The 13,234-nt window shown below is 44.2% G+C and overlaps 1 protein-coding gene across 4 annotated transcripts in view; it reads left to right on the top strand.

Moving 5' to 3' along the window:
- Positions 1 to 13,234, top strand: part of LOC120800651 (CSC1-like protein 2) — a 40,703-nt gene that overhangs the window by 2,128 nt on the left and 25,341 nt on the right. For all 4 annotated transcript variants that reach the window (XM_040146905.1, XM_040146904.1, XM_040146903.1 and 1 more), the window contains exons 2-3: positions 11,350 to 11,568; positions 12,836 to 12,915. In XM_040146905.1, the coding sequence (XP_040002839.1) occupies positions 11,401 to 11,568; positions 12,836 to 12,915 (248 nt within the window). In that variant the 5' untranslated portion in view covers positions 11,350 to 11,400. The remainder of the gene's footprint in view (positions 1 to 11,349; positions 11,569 to 12,835; positions 12,916 to 13,234) is intronic.

The raw sequence follows: 13,234 nt of genomic DNA, 5'->3' as shown, positions 1-13,234 counted from the left end.
AACTATTTGGTGAAAGATAAGTGAAGACCTGAATCAGACCTTTCGGCATCTGTTTTATCATATAAAAGATTATTACATAAGAATGTCTAACGTCTGTAAAAATACCCGTGGTATTTGCAATAGCAGGCCTGAAAACCAAACCACAGTAAGTGACCTCTGGCTGAGTAGTTGCTGCAGTCCGACTTCGCATCGCGGCTCAGGACGCAGTGACTTCACTCCGGTTTGGGAACCTGTGGACTGTAGAACCTGCTGACACACCTGAACCCGACACACACTTCATGCTAATATCCTGTCTCACTCTAACCCAGTCACATCTGGTGTACCTCAAGGCTCCATCCTCGGTCCTCTTCTTTTCTGTACTTACATGTCACCATCGGGTAATATTATTCAGAAATATGGTCTTCATTTTCTTTGCCGTGCCCGATTCAGCTGTCAGTCCCAGTGCGTCGTCATGCTTGCTGTGTGAAATTAAAACTGATGCGACTAGCTGTAAACTAGCTTTCTGATGTTAGACACGGGTGAAACTGCGATGCGTATCGCTGGATCAGCTAAACAAAAACTTCTATTTAAAGATGCCAGACTGTGTTTTGATGAGTTTGTAATCTCAGAGCGAAACGCTAAAAGTCTTGGTGTCACATTCGATCCGCTGCGGTCACTTGAGTCCCACATCAGATTTGCCGCTGCGATCGCTTTTCCCCGTCTCTGTAATGTAGAAGAATTTTTTCATATCTGATACAGAGATTCTGAGCTTCACATTCATCTCATCAAGGCTGGATTACTGTAATGTCTACCTCAGTCCTCCGTCATCCGGCTGCAGCATGCTCAGATCACTGCTGATCGAATCCAAACCAGAACATTGATCGAATCGCTCCGATCCGGATCTGCCCATGTACACTAGACCTGATTTTTAAAGTACTCAACCTGACCCGTAGAGCACTGCATGGACATGGACCCCTTTACCCCTCAGAACCGGACTCTACCACAGACACCAAAGCGGTCTTGGTGTTCTGCTGGTTCTGTGGACCGATCTATTCCCAGAACTCGCAGAACGTTGGCCAACTTTAGAACATTTTTCTCACCGTGGTGCCGTCCTGTGGAGCAGTCGTGGAAACCCTATATTTGGTTTTATAATGGATCCTTTTATCTCTATGGATTTTACTTAATGTTGTGTTTCTTCTCTTAATTTATCATTCTTACAGTTGTTAGTTTAAAAAACAAACAAACAACTGTTTCCTGTTTCAAAGTGTGTTTAGTCAAAGTTTATTTAAAGTTGTTGTTGTTGTTGTTGTTGTTGTTTTAAAGTGCATTATCACTGCGTGCTAAAGGCAACTAAAGAAACAGGGCTGTAGGAAACAGAAGCTAACAGGTGAGGTAGCTCCAGCTAACCTTAGCTAAAGCTAAAAGTAACCCGCTCACTAGCAGTGAACTGTAATTAAAAATATCCATGTTGTACAAATAATCAAAGTTTATTTTCTTAAACTAACTAAAAAGAAAAAACACATTTTATTTGTAGTGTGTGTAGTTAATGGTGTAAATATTGTAAACAATAATAATAATAATAATGTAGTTTATATTTCACAGTGGATCTGTGAGGCTTCACCTCAATCACGTGAATTTCCATTTGACGTGATGATGACCTTTAAAATTTCATATTCAGATAGATGTGAAACTTTTGTACCCTTTTTTTTGGGGGGGGGGCTGAAATGATGATGACGTTCGATGATCGATTATTCTTTTAAGACACTTATCAAGAAAAAATGTTGCTTTGCTCTGGTTTCTATATTCATAAGCTGATTTTAAAAACGAGAGATCTTTGGGTTTTTGGACAAAACAAGATATTTGAAGACGTCACTTTGAGAAACTGAGATGAACAATTTTCACATTCTGACATTTTTTTGCTTTTAGTTTCACTTAATCAGAAAAATACTCAACAAAACAAACCAGTAATGAAAATATTAGTCAGCTGCAGCCTCATCAAAACTCTTTTTTTGTTTTTTTTTTAAATGTTGTCCTAAATGCATCAGATTAGGGCCAAATTTAACTCATCGGTTATTCAGACACGAGAACTGTAAACCTTCATAATTCACCTCAGTACTTTTTGGTACAGACCTGAATATGTAGCACAGAGTAATTAAAAACAGACATCAAATTAGAGCTGCAACGATTCAGGGAATCGATTTGTCACTCAGCTGAAAAGCAACCGTTTTGATCATCTTAGTAATCTTTCAAGCAAAAATCCCCAAACGTTGCTGTTCTCAGCCGCTCAAATGTAAAGATTTCGTGCTTTTCTTTATTTTCTGTCTGTCTCATAAACTGAATCTCTGACATTTGAAGACGTCACTTTGGACACTGTGAAACTGTGATGGAAATTTTCTTTGTATTTTTTGACAATTTACAGATGATGAGGATGAGGATTAATTGATTAATTGAGGAAATAATCTGCAGATTAAACCCTACATCAGACGTCTGGTCAGATTTATAATCTTTGATCAGATAGTTCGTGATTTAAATCATTTTACCAGTTTTAAAAAATATTTTGTTTTAGAAAATGTTCATCTCAGACTGGACGTGTCTAGATGACATTTAACAACTCAACTTTTCTTCAATGAAAAAAGACTTTTGTAGAAAAATCTGTTTCATAATAAGGTATAAAAAAATCTCATTTTAGTATCTGTACTAAAACTCAGGTCATGTTTCATTCAAAAAAATTTAAATTGCACCCAACTGATTCTGCAAAATAAGCCAACCTCCTCACATACCTCAGTGTTAAATGTCTCAGTGTTGCTGCTGTTATTTATGGTCGACGCTCTGAAATCCAACACTCGAGAGTGGACTCTAAGGCAGCGCTGCCTTCACTGACCTCTGGAAGTTATTTTTCCAGGCCGCTCGTCTGTCTAATATACAGCAGATGCACCAGGAGGGAATGTAGAATCAACAGCCGAAGTTTTGCTCTTGGATTTAATTTGTCCGATTTTTTTTTATGGGTGCGCTGTAATGCAGCATTTCAGCAGAAAAGCTTCGCAGAGCTAAGACTAATGATTATTTTCATTAATTATTTGAATTATTTAGGAACCGGCTGATTAGTTTCTCAAGAAATCATTACGTCTGTAAAATGATGAGTCCATGATGAGTCATGTTTAATTTTGTCCGACGCGTTGCGTTTACTGACACAGTAAAAAGAGGAAAAACAGGCAAAGTTGACGTTTTAAAAAGATTAAAGATTTTTTGATGTTTTTGCTTTAAAAATGTGTGAAACAATTAGTCAGTTATAAAAACTACCTTAATGATGTGATGGTCAAGTCGACGTCCTGCATCCAGTCTGTGATGCACACTGCAGGTGGGCTCTAATGAAAGGCACTCTAGGCGATTCCGTCAGGTGAATTATGGGAACTGTAGGATCCAGTATTTTTGGACTAAAAGGCAGGAGATCTCCACCTCTGCTGCTCAGATTCCCTCTCAGCAACGTCTACTACAAGGAGGTGGAAGACAAATTAACCGGAGGCGGCTTAAAGAGCAGAAACTTGCTGCTATTGGACGTGAACCACGAGAAAATCTGCATCAAAAACAAAAGACCTTTTCTTTTCCGCTGCAAAGATAAATACAACCACATTTTAAAGCTGGAAAAAAATCCACATCTGCAGACGGTTAAGTTTTGAATGTTTTCTACAGTTTGCAGTGGGCGTGAAGACGTGCACATGTTCAGTTTTACCCTTCATTTTCATATCTGTTTAAACTGGTTAAATGGTTTTCTGTGGATGAGGTCATTCTTTCTCGCATTTTTCCGTCATTCGATGTTTTAATATGGTCTCATGTCAAAGCTTGCCTGAGACGTGTTTGCTCTGGCTGCTGCTCGCTGGATGTTAGCCAGCTGCCGCCTTCGACCAGCTCCTATATCATGGTATTTACTCTACCGACACAAAGGATCATGGGATGCGGAAGGAGTAGGAGTGCCTTTTGATAAAGTTGAGTTTAAAAACCAAAATGAGTTCTTCCACTGTCTGCTTCTCCTCCACACTTCTGCTCCACCACAGTTCAGAGGGAAAGTGCAGTTTTTACTGCACTGCATGTATCTGACAGGTGTAGTTACCGGTTACTTTTCAGTTTAAGATTTTACATAAAAAACAAACAAACTTATAAAATCCAACACATTGTAAAAGATTAAACCAGTGGTTCTCAACCCTTTTGGCCTCTGAAGACTTTTAGAAAGGAATCGTCTACTTTGGGGCCTCTTGTTACATGCCCCGTAAACTTCACTGTTTCATTGAAATAACTGCATTTTTCTTTCCTCTCCCATGAATCATGTGACGACCCCTCAGGTTCACCTGGTGACCCTCTGGAGGGGCCCGACCCCGGGTCGGGAACCCGTGGACTAAACTCTCTCCCCGTCTATGACGTAGCTAAAAGCGGCTCCACCTGGAGCGGCTCCGACAGTAAAACGCTGCTGAAGCCTCCATTCATTAATATTAACTAATAATGCCACATGTCAGTCACGGGAGCCAGTCTACTGTGGATCGAGTACTTTTACTTTTTATACTTAAAGTACATTTTGTCTTAGATAGGATTTTAAATGTTCACTTGTAAAGATGTATTTTGTACATTGGGGTAAAAATCTCTTGAGCTCTAACATTCATACATGTCGAATTCATTACCGTCAAACCTGAGTTGTTTACGTTCACGTTTAGCCAACCAGCCCGCAGTCGTCTTCTTCACCGCCTTTGTTGGCGCGTTACCGTGTAGATCAGTGGAGCGGTGCGAAACCACTGGCAGGAGTGTGTATCGTGCACCTGGCAAGGCAAGTTTATTTGTACAACACGTTTCATACACGAGGCGGTGTAATATATAAATGCCGCTCGCCCCTGTTTGGTTTGCGCTCTGGGGACAGTTAGGGGCCTGATGACCCGGTGACCTGAGAGGCCCAGAGGTCAGAGATGGATTTTGGTCCTGAGTCAGCGAGAGATTTACACTGAACAAACTGTGTTGCTCCATAACAGTTGTAGTGTTGAGAACCTGCACAGGGAACCTTCATCTTGGTTAATACGTTGCTGTTATCGCTGCTAGATATGATGCAGAAATAAAGACCAGATTTGGAATAAACCAGAATTACCCTTTAGTGCCAGTGTCACAGACCGAGGTCAGAATTAGTTCAGACTGATGGACACACGACTGATAGGACGTTTACCTACGTCATGTCGACAGTGAAGAGGCTCCACTCAGTAGACGTTTGTTTTTAGAGTGAAAAAGAAGAAAAGAGTTTAGTTTTTAAAGCAGATTCTGGTTCACATCATACAGCTGCAGGTTGCTGCTTTCTGATGAATGACCCTTTAAAGTTAACTCAGCTGCTGTTTGGTTTTCACATGGTGGTGAATAAAATAAACGGGACGTCACTGTCGGGTTAACGTGTGGAGTCCGGCCTCAGGAAGTAGACTCATATAAGATAATCATAAATATATGATCACAAAGGTACCACGTGAGCCCCGACCCCCGGGTTTGACCTTTAGTCAATGCCGTCCCTCTCTCAAGCTCCACACTAATTTGCTGTCTGCCTCTTAACTTCCAACAGGCAGAGCTGAGTCAAAAATTTGTTAAATTTAGTTCAGTGAGAAGATTCAATGATTCCTTGATTTTAAAATCTCCAACTCTTTGTTCTGTTCTTTCAATTCAGAAACAAGGAGACACTGAATTATGCCAATTTGAGTAGCAGCTGGAAAAATGGAGGCGTTGTAAAACTGCTGACTGGTCGTGTATATAAAAACTGTCATGTACGTACTGAGCAGATATCAGTGAACACACACTCACTCGGCTGTTATCTTTAGGCTCCAGATGTGGGGGTTGGGGGGTCAGCTGCTGGAGGATTCGATGCTGTTTTACTGAATCTACTGCAACCCTTTAAAAAAAACCTTCATGTAGCGAAACTGGGCCCTGTGTCACAAAACCAGGTCAGCTTCCTCCCCTCTCTTCACTGAACCGGACTCTGACGGTCCTGGATTACGGCTCTCCAAAAGCTCGTCTCCAGCCGACTCCGCAAACCCTGAGTTTATAAATCCAACTATGAGCTCGTGCACATGTAACAGGTGGAGTTGGTGCTACACCATCAGATCAGCAGCAGCGTTCAATTTAGATGAAACGTGATAAGTTTAAAAAAAAAGAAACACCTTCAGCCGATCCAGAGCAGAGTGTTTAATGTCTTAAAATGACCGATTTCGTTTACTGCGGCCGTAAAAAAAAAAAAAACAACAATTCAGTACAAACACCGAGCACAGCATCAGAAACAGCTGAAACCACACAGTCACCAAACAGTAAAAGCAGTATCAGTAGGAGTAGAGTATTTTGTGCAGTACATCCTCTGTGTCTCTGTAGAAGCTGTTGAGTCCTCCAGTGTCTCAGTCTGCTGCTTTCTCCTCGTCATCGTCCCTCAGAGACACCACACGTGTCGGTGTGGTACAAATACAAATATACTAATACACTCTCATTAAGATGAGACCGGACTACGCTGATCCCCAGAAGCTCACATGTCACAGCAGCACAAGAGTCGGACGAAAGAGGGAGGACGTTTGGGCAAAAAAGACGAGTTGATAATAATGAGGGACCGGATGTACTAACAGGGCCTAGTGGGGGGGTCTTAGGCCCTAACCCAACAGGGGCTGGTGGGGATCTTTAGCCAGGGATAACCCAACAGGGACTAGTGGAGGGGCCTTAGGCCAGGGCTAAACTAACAGAGCCTAGTGGGGGTCTTAGGCCAGGGCTAACCCAACAGGGTCTAGTTGGGGTCTTAGGCCAGGGATAACCCAACAGGGACTAGTGGAGGGGTCTTAGGCCAGGGATAACCCAACAGGGACTAGTGGGGATCTTTAGCCAGGGCTAAACTAACAGAGCCTAGTGGGGGTCTTGGGCCAGGGCTAACCCAACAGGGCCTAGTGGGGGGATCTTACGCCCTAACCCAACAGGGGCTGGTGGGGGTTTTAGGCCAGGGATAACCCAACAGGGACTAGTGGAGGGATCTTAGGCCAGGGATAACCCAACAGGGACTAGTGGGGATCTTTAGCCAGGGCTAAACTAACAGAGCCTAGTGGGGGTCTTGGGCCAGGGATAACCCAACAGGGACTAGTGGGGATCTTTAGCCAGGGCTAAACTAACAGAGCCTAGTGGGGGTCTTGGGCCAGGGCTAACCCAACAGGGACTAGTGGGGGTCTTAGGCCAGGGCTAACCCAACAGGGCCTAGTGGGGGTCTTAGGCTAGTGGTAACCTAACAGAAGTAAGATTTCTAGGACAATTATAAGGATATATTGGTCTAATCAAGGTGGGATGTCAGATGGGGGTCTGGACTAGGTGTCCTGGTCAGGTGTTAGTTCGGGTCTGATGAGTAAATGTGAACTGTTTGTGTGTGTGTGTGTGTGTGTGTGTGTGTGTGTGTGTGTGTGTTGTCAGTGTATTTGCAGCTCTGAGACTGGAGGCTTCAGATGAGTCATGCTGCTGCTGCACCATGACAACAGGGGGTGGGGGTGGGGTTGGGGGGGTGTTCCTGACTGATGCCGAACCGGTGGAATATTCCAGATCAGATCAACACTACGCACGTTCTACACATCCTTTCAGCGCCCCCTACAGGCTGCAGAGCATTACAGCTACAATATAAACAAACTACATCCTGATGACTTACCTGTTCCAGAGTCTGAACGTGTAAAATCTGTCCTGGGGGAGGCGCTAAAGGACAGATAGTGGATTCGTTTATTAGCCGATCAACAAGAAATGACTCAACGGCAGTTTTACTAATTGATAACCTCCGATCGATCTGCCGTCAGTTTCTCCAGTGTCCTGTCACCGTAACTGAACCTCTGTGGGTTTTGGACAAAACGGGACATTTGAAGACTGAACGAGGTAGTAACTTCAAAACAGTTCTCGCACACGAAAGTCACCACAGGATCAAAACCCCCTGACTTGCAAACAAAACCAGAGAATCCTGCTCAATGTCCATCACTCGAACTCACTTTATTAAAGCGACGTTTCGGTCCTCAGACCTTCATCAGGCGAAATTCATGCAGACCTGCCTGATAAAGGATCGAGGACCAAAATGTTGCCTTTAAAAAGTGAGTTCAAGTGATGGACAGTGTGTGGGATTCTTTGGTTTTCTTCTCAGGACTGAATGAGGTGAAAGGGACAGGTGTGTTCAGGTGTTATAAAGACAACAGGAAGTTAGTTACTGTATTGTCGGCCGATGGAAGTGCAACAGAGACAAAGATCCTGGAGGAAGTCAAGATACTGAAAACTGAAAATCTGGTCTTTGCTGACCCCCAAGTGGTTTCTCTCTTCTCACTTTGCTACAGTGATGTTCAGGTGGACTCCAGGACTTGGTGACATCACTGCTGGGTGTGGTCACAGGTGCAACAGACTGAAACTTTCAAACACAAAGAACAGAGATACACCGCTGTTCAGTTACTCCTCAAAAACACTCAGTACCTGGTTGCCACATTTACGTCAAAAACCGTCCTCCTTCTCAGAGTCCTAACCGAGTCAGACCAGGACACAGACATGAATCACGTGTTGATATGATACAGTGTGACGTCCACTTCCTGAGGACATCATTACCTCTGAAAAGCTCCAGAAATCCAATTAGAAACCAGAGGAAAAAGAGGCTGCAGAACTTCATTCAGAATCTTCCTGTTTTTAAGTTTCCTTCAGTGTCACAGTGACCCAGTGACAGTTGTCTGAACATCCACGGCTACGCTGAGAACAGGAGCTGATCACAGCTGATTCGGCAGCTTTTAATGGGACCGTTTGACTGAATGGAAACAGGTACAGGCTACAAAATGAGGCTCAAACTGTATGTAACTCATGAGTCGGTGATAACGTAATGGCTCCTGTTCACATCCTCAAAGCAACAAAACGTAGAGCACGAATATCCCCCGAACAGAAGCAAGACCAAGAATAATGAAAGGAAGGACGAAAGGTTGATGTAATGTGGTTGGTTTTGTTTTGCTGAAGGTTGCAGCAGCTTGATCGCAGGCAGGGGTCGTGGGGGGGTCGTGGCGGGGGTCAGTATAACGAACTCGCACGTTTCTTTGTTCTGAGTCTGTGATGTGACGATGACGTCATCGGTCGGCACGCCGTCACTGTCGTTTTGTGACAAACGTCCACCGAGGCGTAAAAACTGGGTCAGGAGCCGCAGTCGGCGTTACTGTGGCAACGGGATCGGTAGGTCAGAGAGGAGGAATCCGTCTGCTGCTGCTGCCGCTCAGGCATGCTGGGAAATGTAGTCAGCTTCTACAGCTAACAGGCGAGACCCAGCGGCCATGTTTGTGTTTGATTTCTGCTTTACCTGCGGTTTCTGGGTCAGTTTTAATTCATTTAACAACGTCTCTGTTCAGCCAGAAGTGGGTGGAAAAGGAGGGAAGACAGAGGAGGGTCTGATCCTCCTGTAATCTTCTCTCTGATGAGTGTTTGCATCGTAACACACTTGGAAGATGTTCATCGCTAATCCTCGGTGTCGCTGAACAAGGGTAGAAGCCAATGAAGGAATTATCCTGAAAGACAAAGAAAATGAACTGATCGACTTAAATCTTTTATTGCACTTGTTTTTTATGATTCAGAAAAATACTTTTTTATTAATATTTTCATCCTTGATCCTCATTCAGAAGAAAAGAAATACTCCTGAATCTGACAGTCATGGAAAGTAATTAAGTACTTTACTAAATTACTGTCATTAAGTACAAATTTGAGAAATTTGCACTTTACCTGAGCTTTTCTGCTTCACCACATGTCAGAGGCAAGTGCACTACATTTATTTAACTGGAGCTACTTGATATTTTACAAACAAAGTAGTTTAAACAGTTAAATGATGCTTACATTTTAACACAGCAGCAACAATAATCCAATAAAATGATCCGTAATAGTCAGGTCCAAATCCATGATTTTAGAAATATTGACATTGGGGATGTTAGCGATTAGTCGACTCAACGATTGAACCTTGCTGTCTTTGCTAGTCGGCACCAGAAATACCAGTCGCTCGAATAATTATTAATATTCTATTAATGTATGACACCACTTAACCGCTGCGTCTAAGATGAGGCTGCAGCCGCTGCTCCTAACCGGGTGCAGTAGCACCCCCTCTCCCCACGCTAATGCCCGGCTGTGGTGGACGGTGGGACAGAGGACATCCCGTCAAATCTCGAGTATTTTGATCTAGAAAACGAAAATAAGGCTGTAGGCAGGCTGCATCAGAATACACAAAGGAGAGAAGGCTGCTGGTGCTAGCACTGCTAACGTTAGCCACACTCGCCTACAACCGATATAACGGGCACTGTTTCCCATTAATGACCGTGGGTCCTGCCACAGTTTCATAACGGACTGAAAATATTTCACACTTCTCATAACAACTTAAAAAACCTGTAACCTCATGTTTTGCATCGTTGCTTCATTGTAGAGCTCAGCCCCCCTTGTCTCTCTGTCTCTGTCTCTGTCTCTCTGTCTCTGTCTCTCTCTCTCTCTCTGTCTCTGTCTGTCTCTCTCTGTCTCTCTCTCTGTCTCTGTCTGTCTCTCTCTGTCTCTGTCTGTCTCTCTCTCTCTCTGTCTCTGTCTGTCTGTCTCTGTCTCTCTGTCTCTGTCTCTGTCTGTCTCTGACGGTCTCTCTCTGTCTGTCAAATACATTGACATGGACCATGTGTCATAGCTGGATGGTCCACCAGTGGGTGGAACACACACACACACACACACACACACACACACACACACACACACACACACATACCCAGACTAATCAAATGGTTTAAATTAATTCCCCATTTAATCAACCGGGAAATCAGTGGCTTGGAACAAACCTAATGGAAATCATTTAAATATTTTAGATTCCTGGTATTTAATCTTAATGGTTCAGTTACATTTCCCAACATTAAGGTTGAAATGCTGTTTCAGAGCCTTAAATTAAATCAAATCATCTCTTTAACTGGAACAACAAATATAAATACTATGAGTCCAGAAGTACTGGGGTCAGCTGTTAAAATACCATCATGAGTGGGTTTGTAGCTCATTTTTCTGCAGGACGAGCACTTTTACTTCGGATACTTCAAGTATGTTTTGATGCTTAACATTTTCAGTGCAGCACTTTTGCATGTAATGGAGTATTTTTACAGGCTGGTATCAGCACTTTCATTTAGATAATGATATGAATACTTCCTCCACCAGTGGAATCTGATCATTCACCTCCGTTGACCTTTATTTTCTGTATTTGATTATTTAATTATTATTATTTTTTTAGTTTTTCTTTGAAATTCCTTTTGTCTGCTGCCTTTAAGTGTGTTTGTCATCGTGGTTGTAAACTGTCATGTTCTCGTTGTTAATAAAGTTCTCCGCCTCCCTCAGGTTCTCGGCGAGGATGCGGCAGTGAGCCTGCTCAGAGCGCTGATCGTTACCATGGCGACATTTGGCGGCAGCCAGGCGTGCGGCGGTCAGGACAACTGCTCGGCTCACAGCGAGTCCAAAGATTACTGCTACTCTGCTCGCATCCGCAGCACGGTGCTGCAGGGGCTGCCGTTCGGAGGAGTGCCCACCGTGCTCGCCCTCGACTTCATGTGCTTCCTGGTGAGTCGCCGCTGCCGCTGCACGCGCTCGGTACAGCGCAGACGCTCTCTCCATAGAGAGAGAGGAGAAACAGAACAAACAGACCAGGATCCTTGATCCTCGTTTTATCCATACTGACGACAAAACATTTGTTCAGGTTCAGGTTGCTGTAATTTCCACACACAGTCCGACATCAGCAGCAACGGCCTGGATGGAAACAAGCTCCGGTGGATTTTCTCCCCTTGTAGCAGACGCAACATGTAGGTCGATGATTGAATTAAATTTGGCCGATTGAAGCCTCCAGCGACGACGAAAACCCCGTCTGGGTGTTTGTGGATCGCTGATGTGGCTGCACAGCTCTGGCAGGTAGACTGCTGATTGCCGCCTCCCTGTGCAGATGGTATGGCCGGCACTTCACGGTCAGAACAGTGTTTGGACACGACCGCAGCATCCGCTTCCTCGTGGATATGGACAGTCAGTCCACCGCCACGAGTCCCTGTGGTTTCAGTAGCGGATCGGCTCATCCGGCTCGTGTCTTGAATGTTGCTGCGCTGCAACATTTCAGTGAAAACAAAGACGCAGCAGTTCTTCCTTTCACACTGGACCCTCCGTCGTACTCACTCTAACGACCTTCAGAGTTTCTTGTGACGCGACAAAATCACTGAAATATTTGGTTAGCGAGTGGCCGCCATGGCAACCAAACAGACATCGTGAGAGCGACGTTTAGAGAAACGTCCGGAGGTCAACCTGTGACCACCTCCTCAGTTTCCTCTGTGCAGTGCATTGTGGGACAATAGTGTCCATCCACAGTGGGATTTATTTACATTTTACCTTTCAGAACAGAAGTGCTTCACAAACAGAAGGCGTCGAACAGGTGATAAAAACGTGAAATGCGTCTGCAGATGTTTGACAGTCGGCGTTTAGCGTTGAATCAGGACACAGATCTGGTTGGTGTGAAAACAGGTCGCAATGTGGGAGCTGCTGTTTTGTTTTTCCTGCTGTGGTGTTCACTAACTGTTGGAAAAATCAATACTGCAGCTTCACAGCTGGAGGAACATCCACATCGACCCGCACATTGATGTACAGTCACTCTGCCGAGCTTCAGCTGCAGATTTACTGAGTTTGTATTTTGGTCCTTTGTCCTTCATCTCTGAAATCTGCGACCCCGGTGACCACACTTTGTGTTTTCATTGTGTTTCTGTCCACGACCTTTGACCTCTCACCTACATCATGTGTTTACATTTTTCCATTAGAAGTCTAACAGGAAGTCTTCCTCTTTCTTCTTCAGGTGCTGCTCTTTGTCTTTTCTATTCTACGGAAAGTTGCATGGGACTATGGCCGCCTGGCGCTGGTCACCGACGCCGACAGGTAAATAAAGATTTAATCATGCACAACAACACAGGCGCAAAAGCTTCTGAGTAACAAACGGAACAAAACAGTTCTCGTGTGGTTCCCGGCGCAGGGCTCCAGATCTCACCTCTGTGTTGTTTGTCCACGTCGGTTTTCTAGTGCGGCGTCTTCTTCACCTCATTACTGGACTGTAATGGTCTCGTTACTGCCCCCTGAGGCCTAAAGGTCACAAAACACCTACTGGTTACTGTTTTTCTCCCAACGGCCACAAGAGGCAACAATGAGCCAGTCCACACTCAAAAACCAGGACAAAGCAGGTCCTGCCCTTGAGGTAGGA

This window comes from Xiphias gladius, chromosome 15, assembly GCF_016859285.1.
Source record: "Xiphias gladius isolate SHS-SW01 ecotype Sanya breed wild chromosome 15, ASM1685928v1, whole genome shotgun sequence".
Lineage (NCBI taxonomy): Eukaryota > Metazoa > Chordata > Actinopteri > Istiophoriformes > Xiphiidae > Xiphias > Xiphias gladius.
This window is presented reverse-complemented; position numbering and strand designations above follow the sequence as displayed.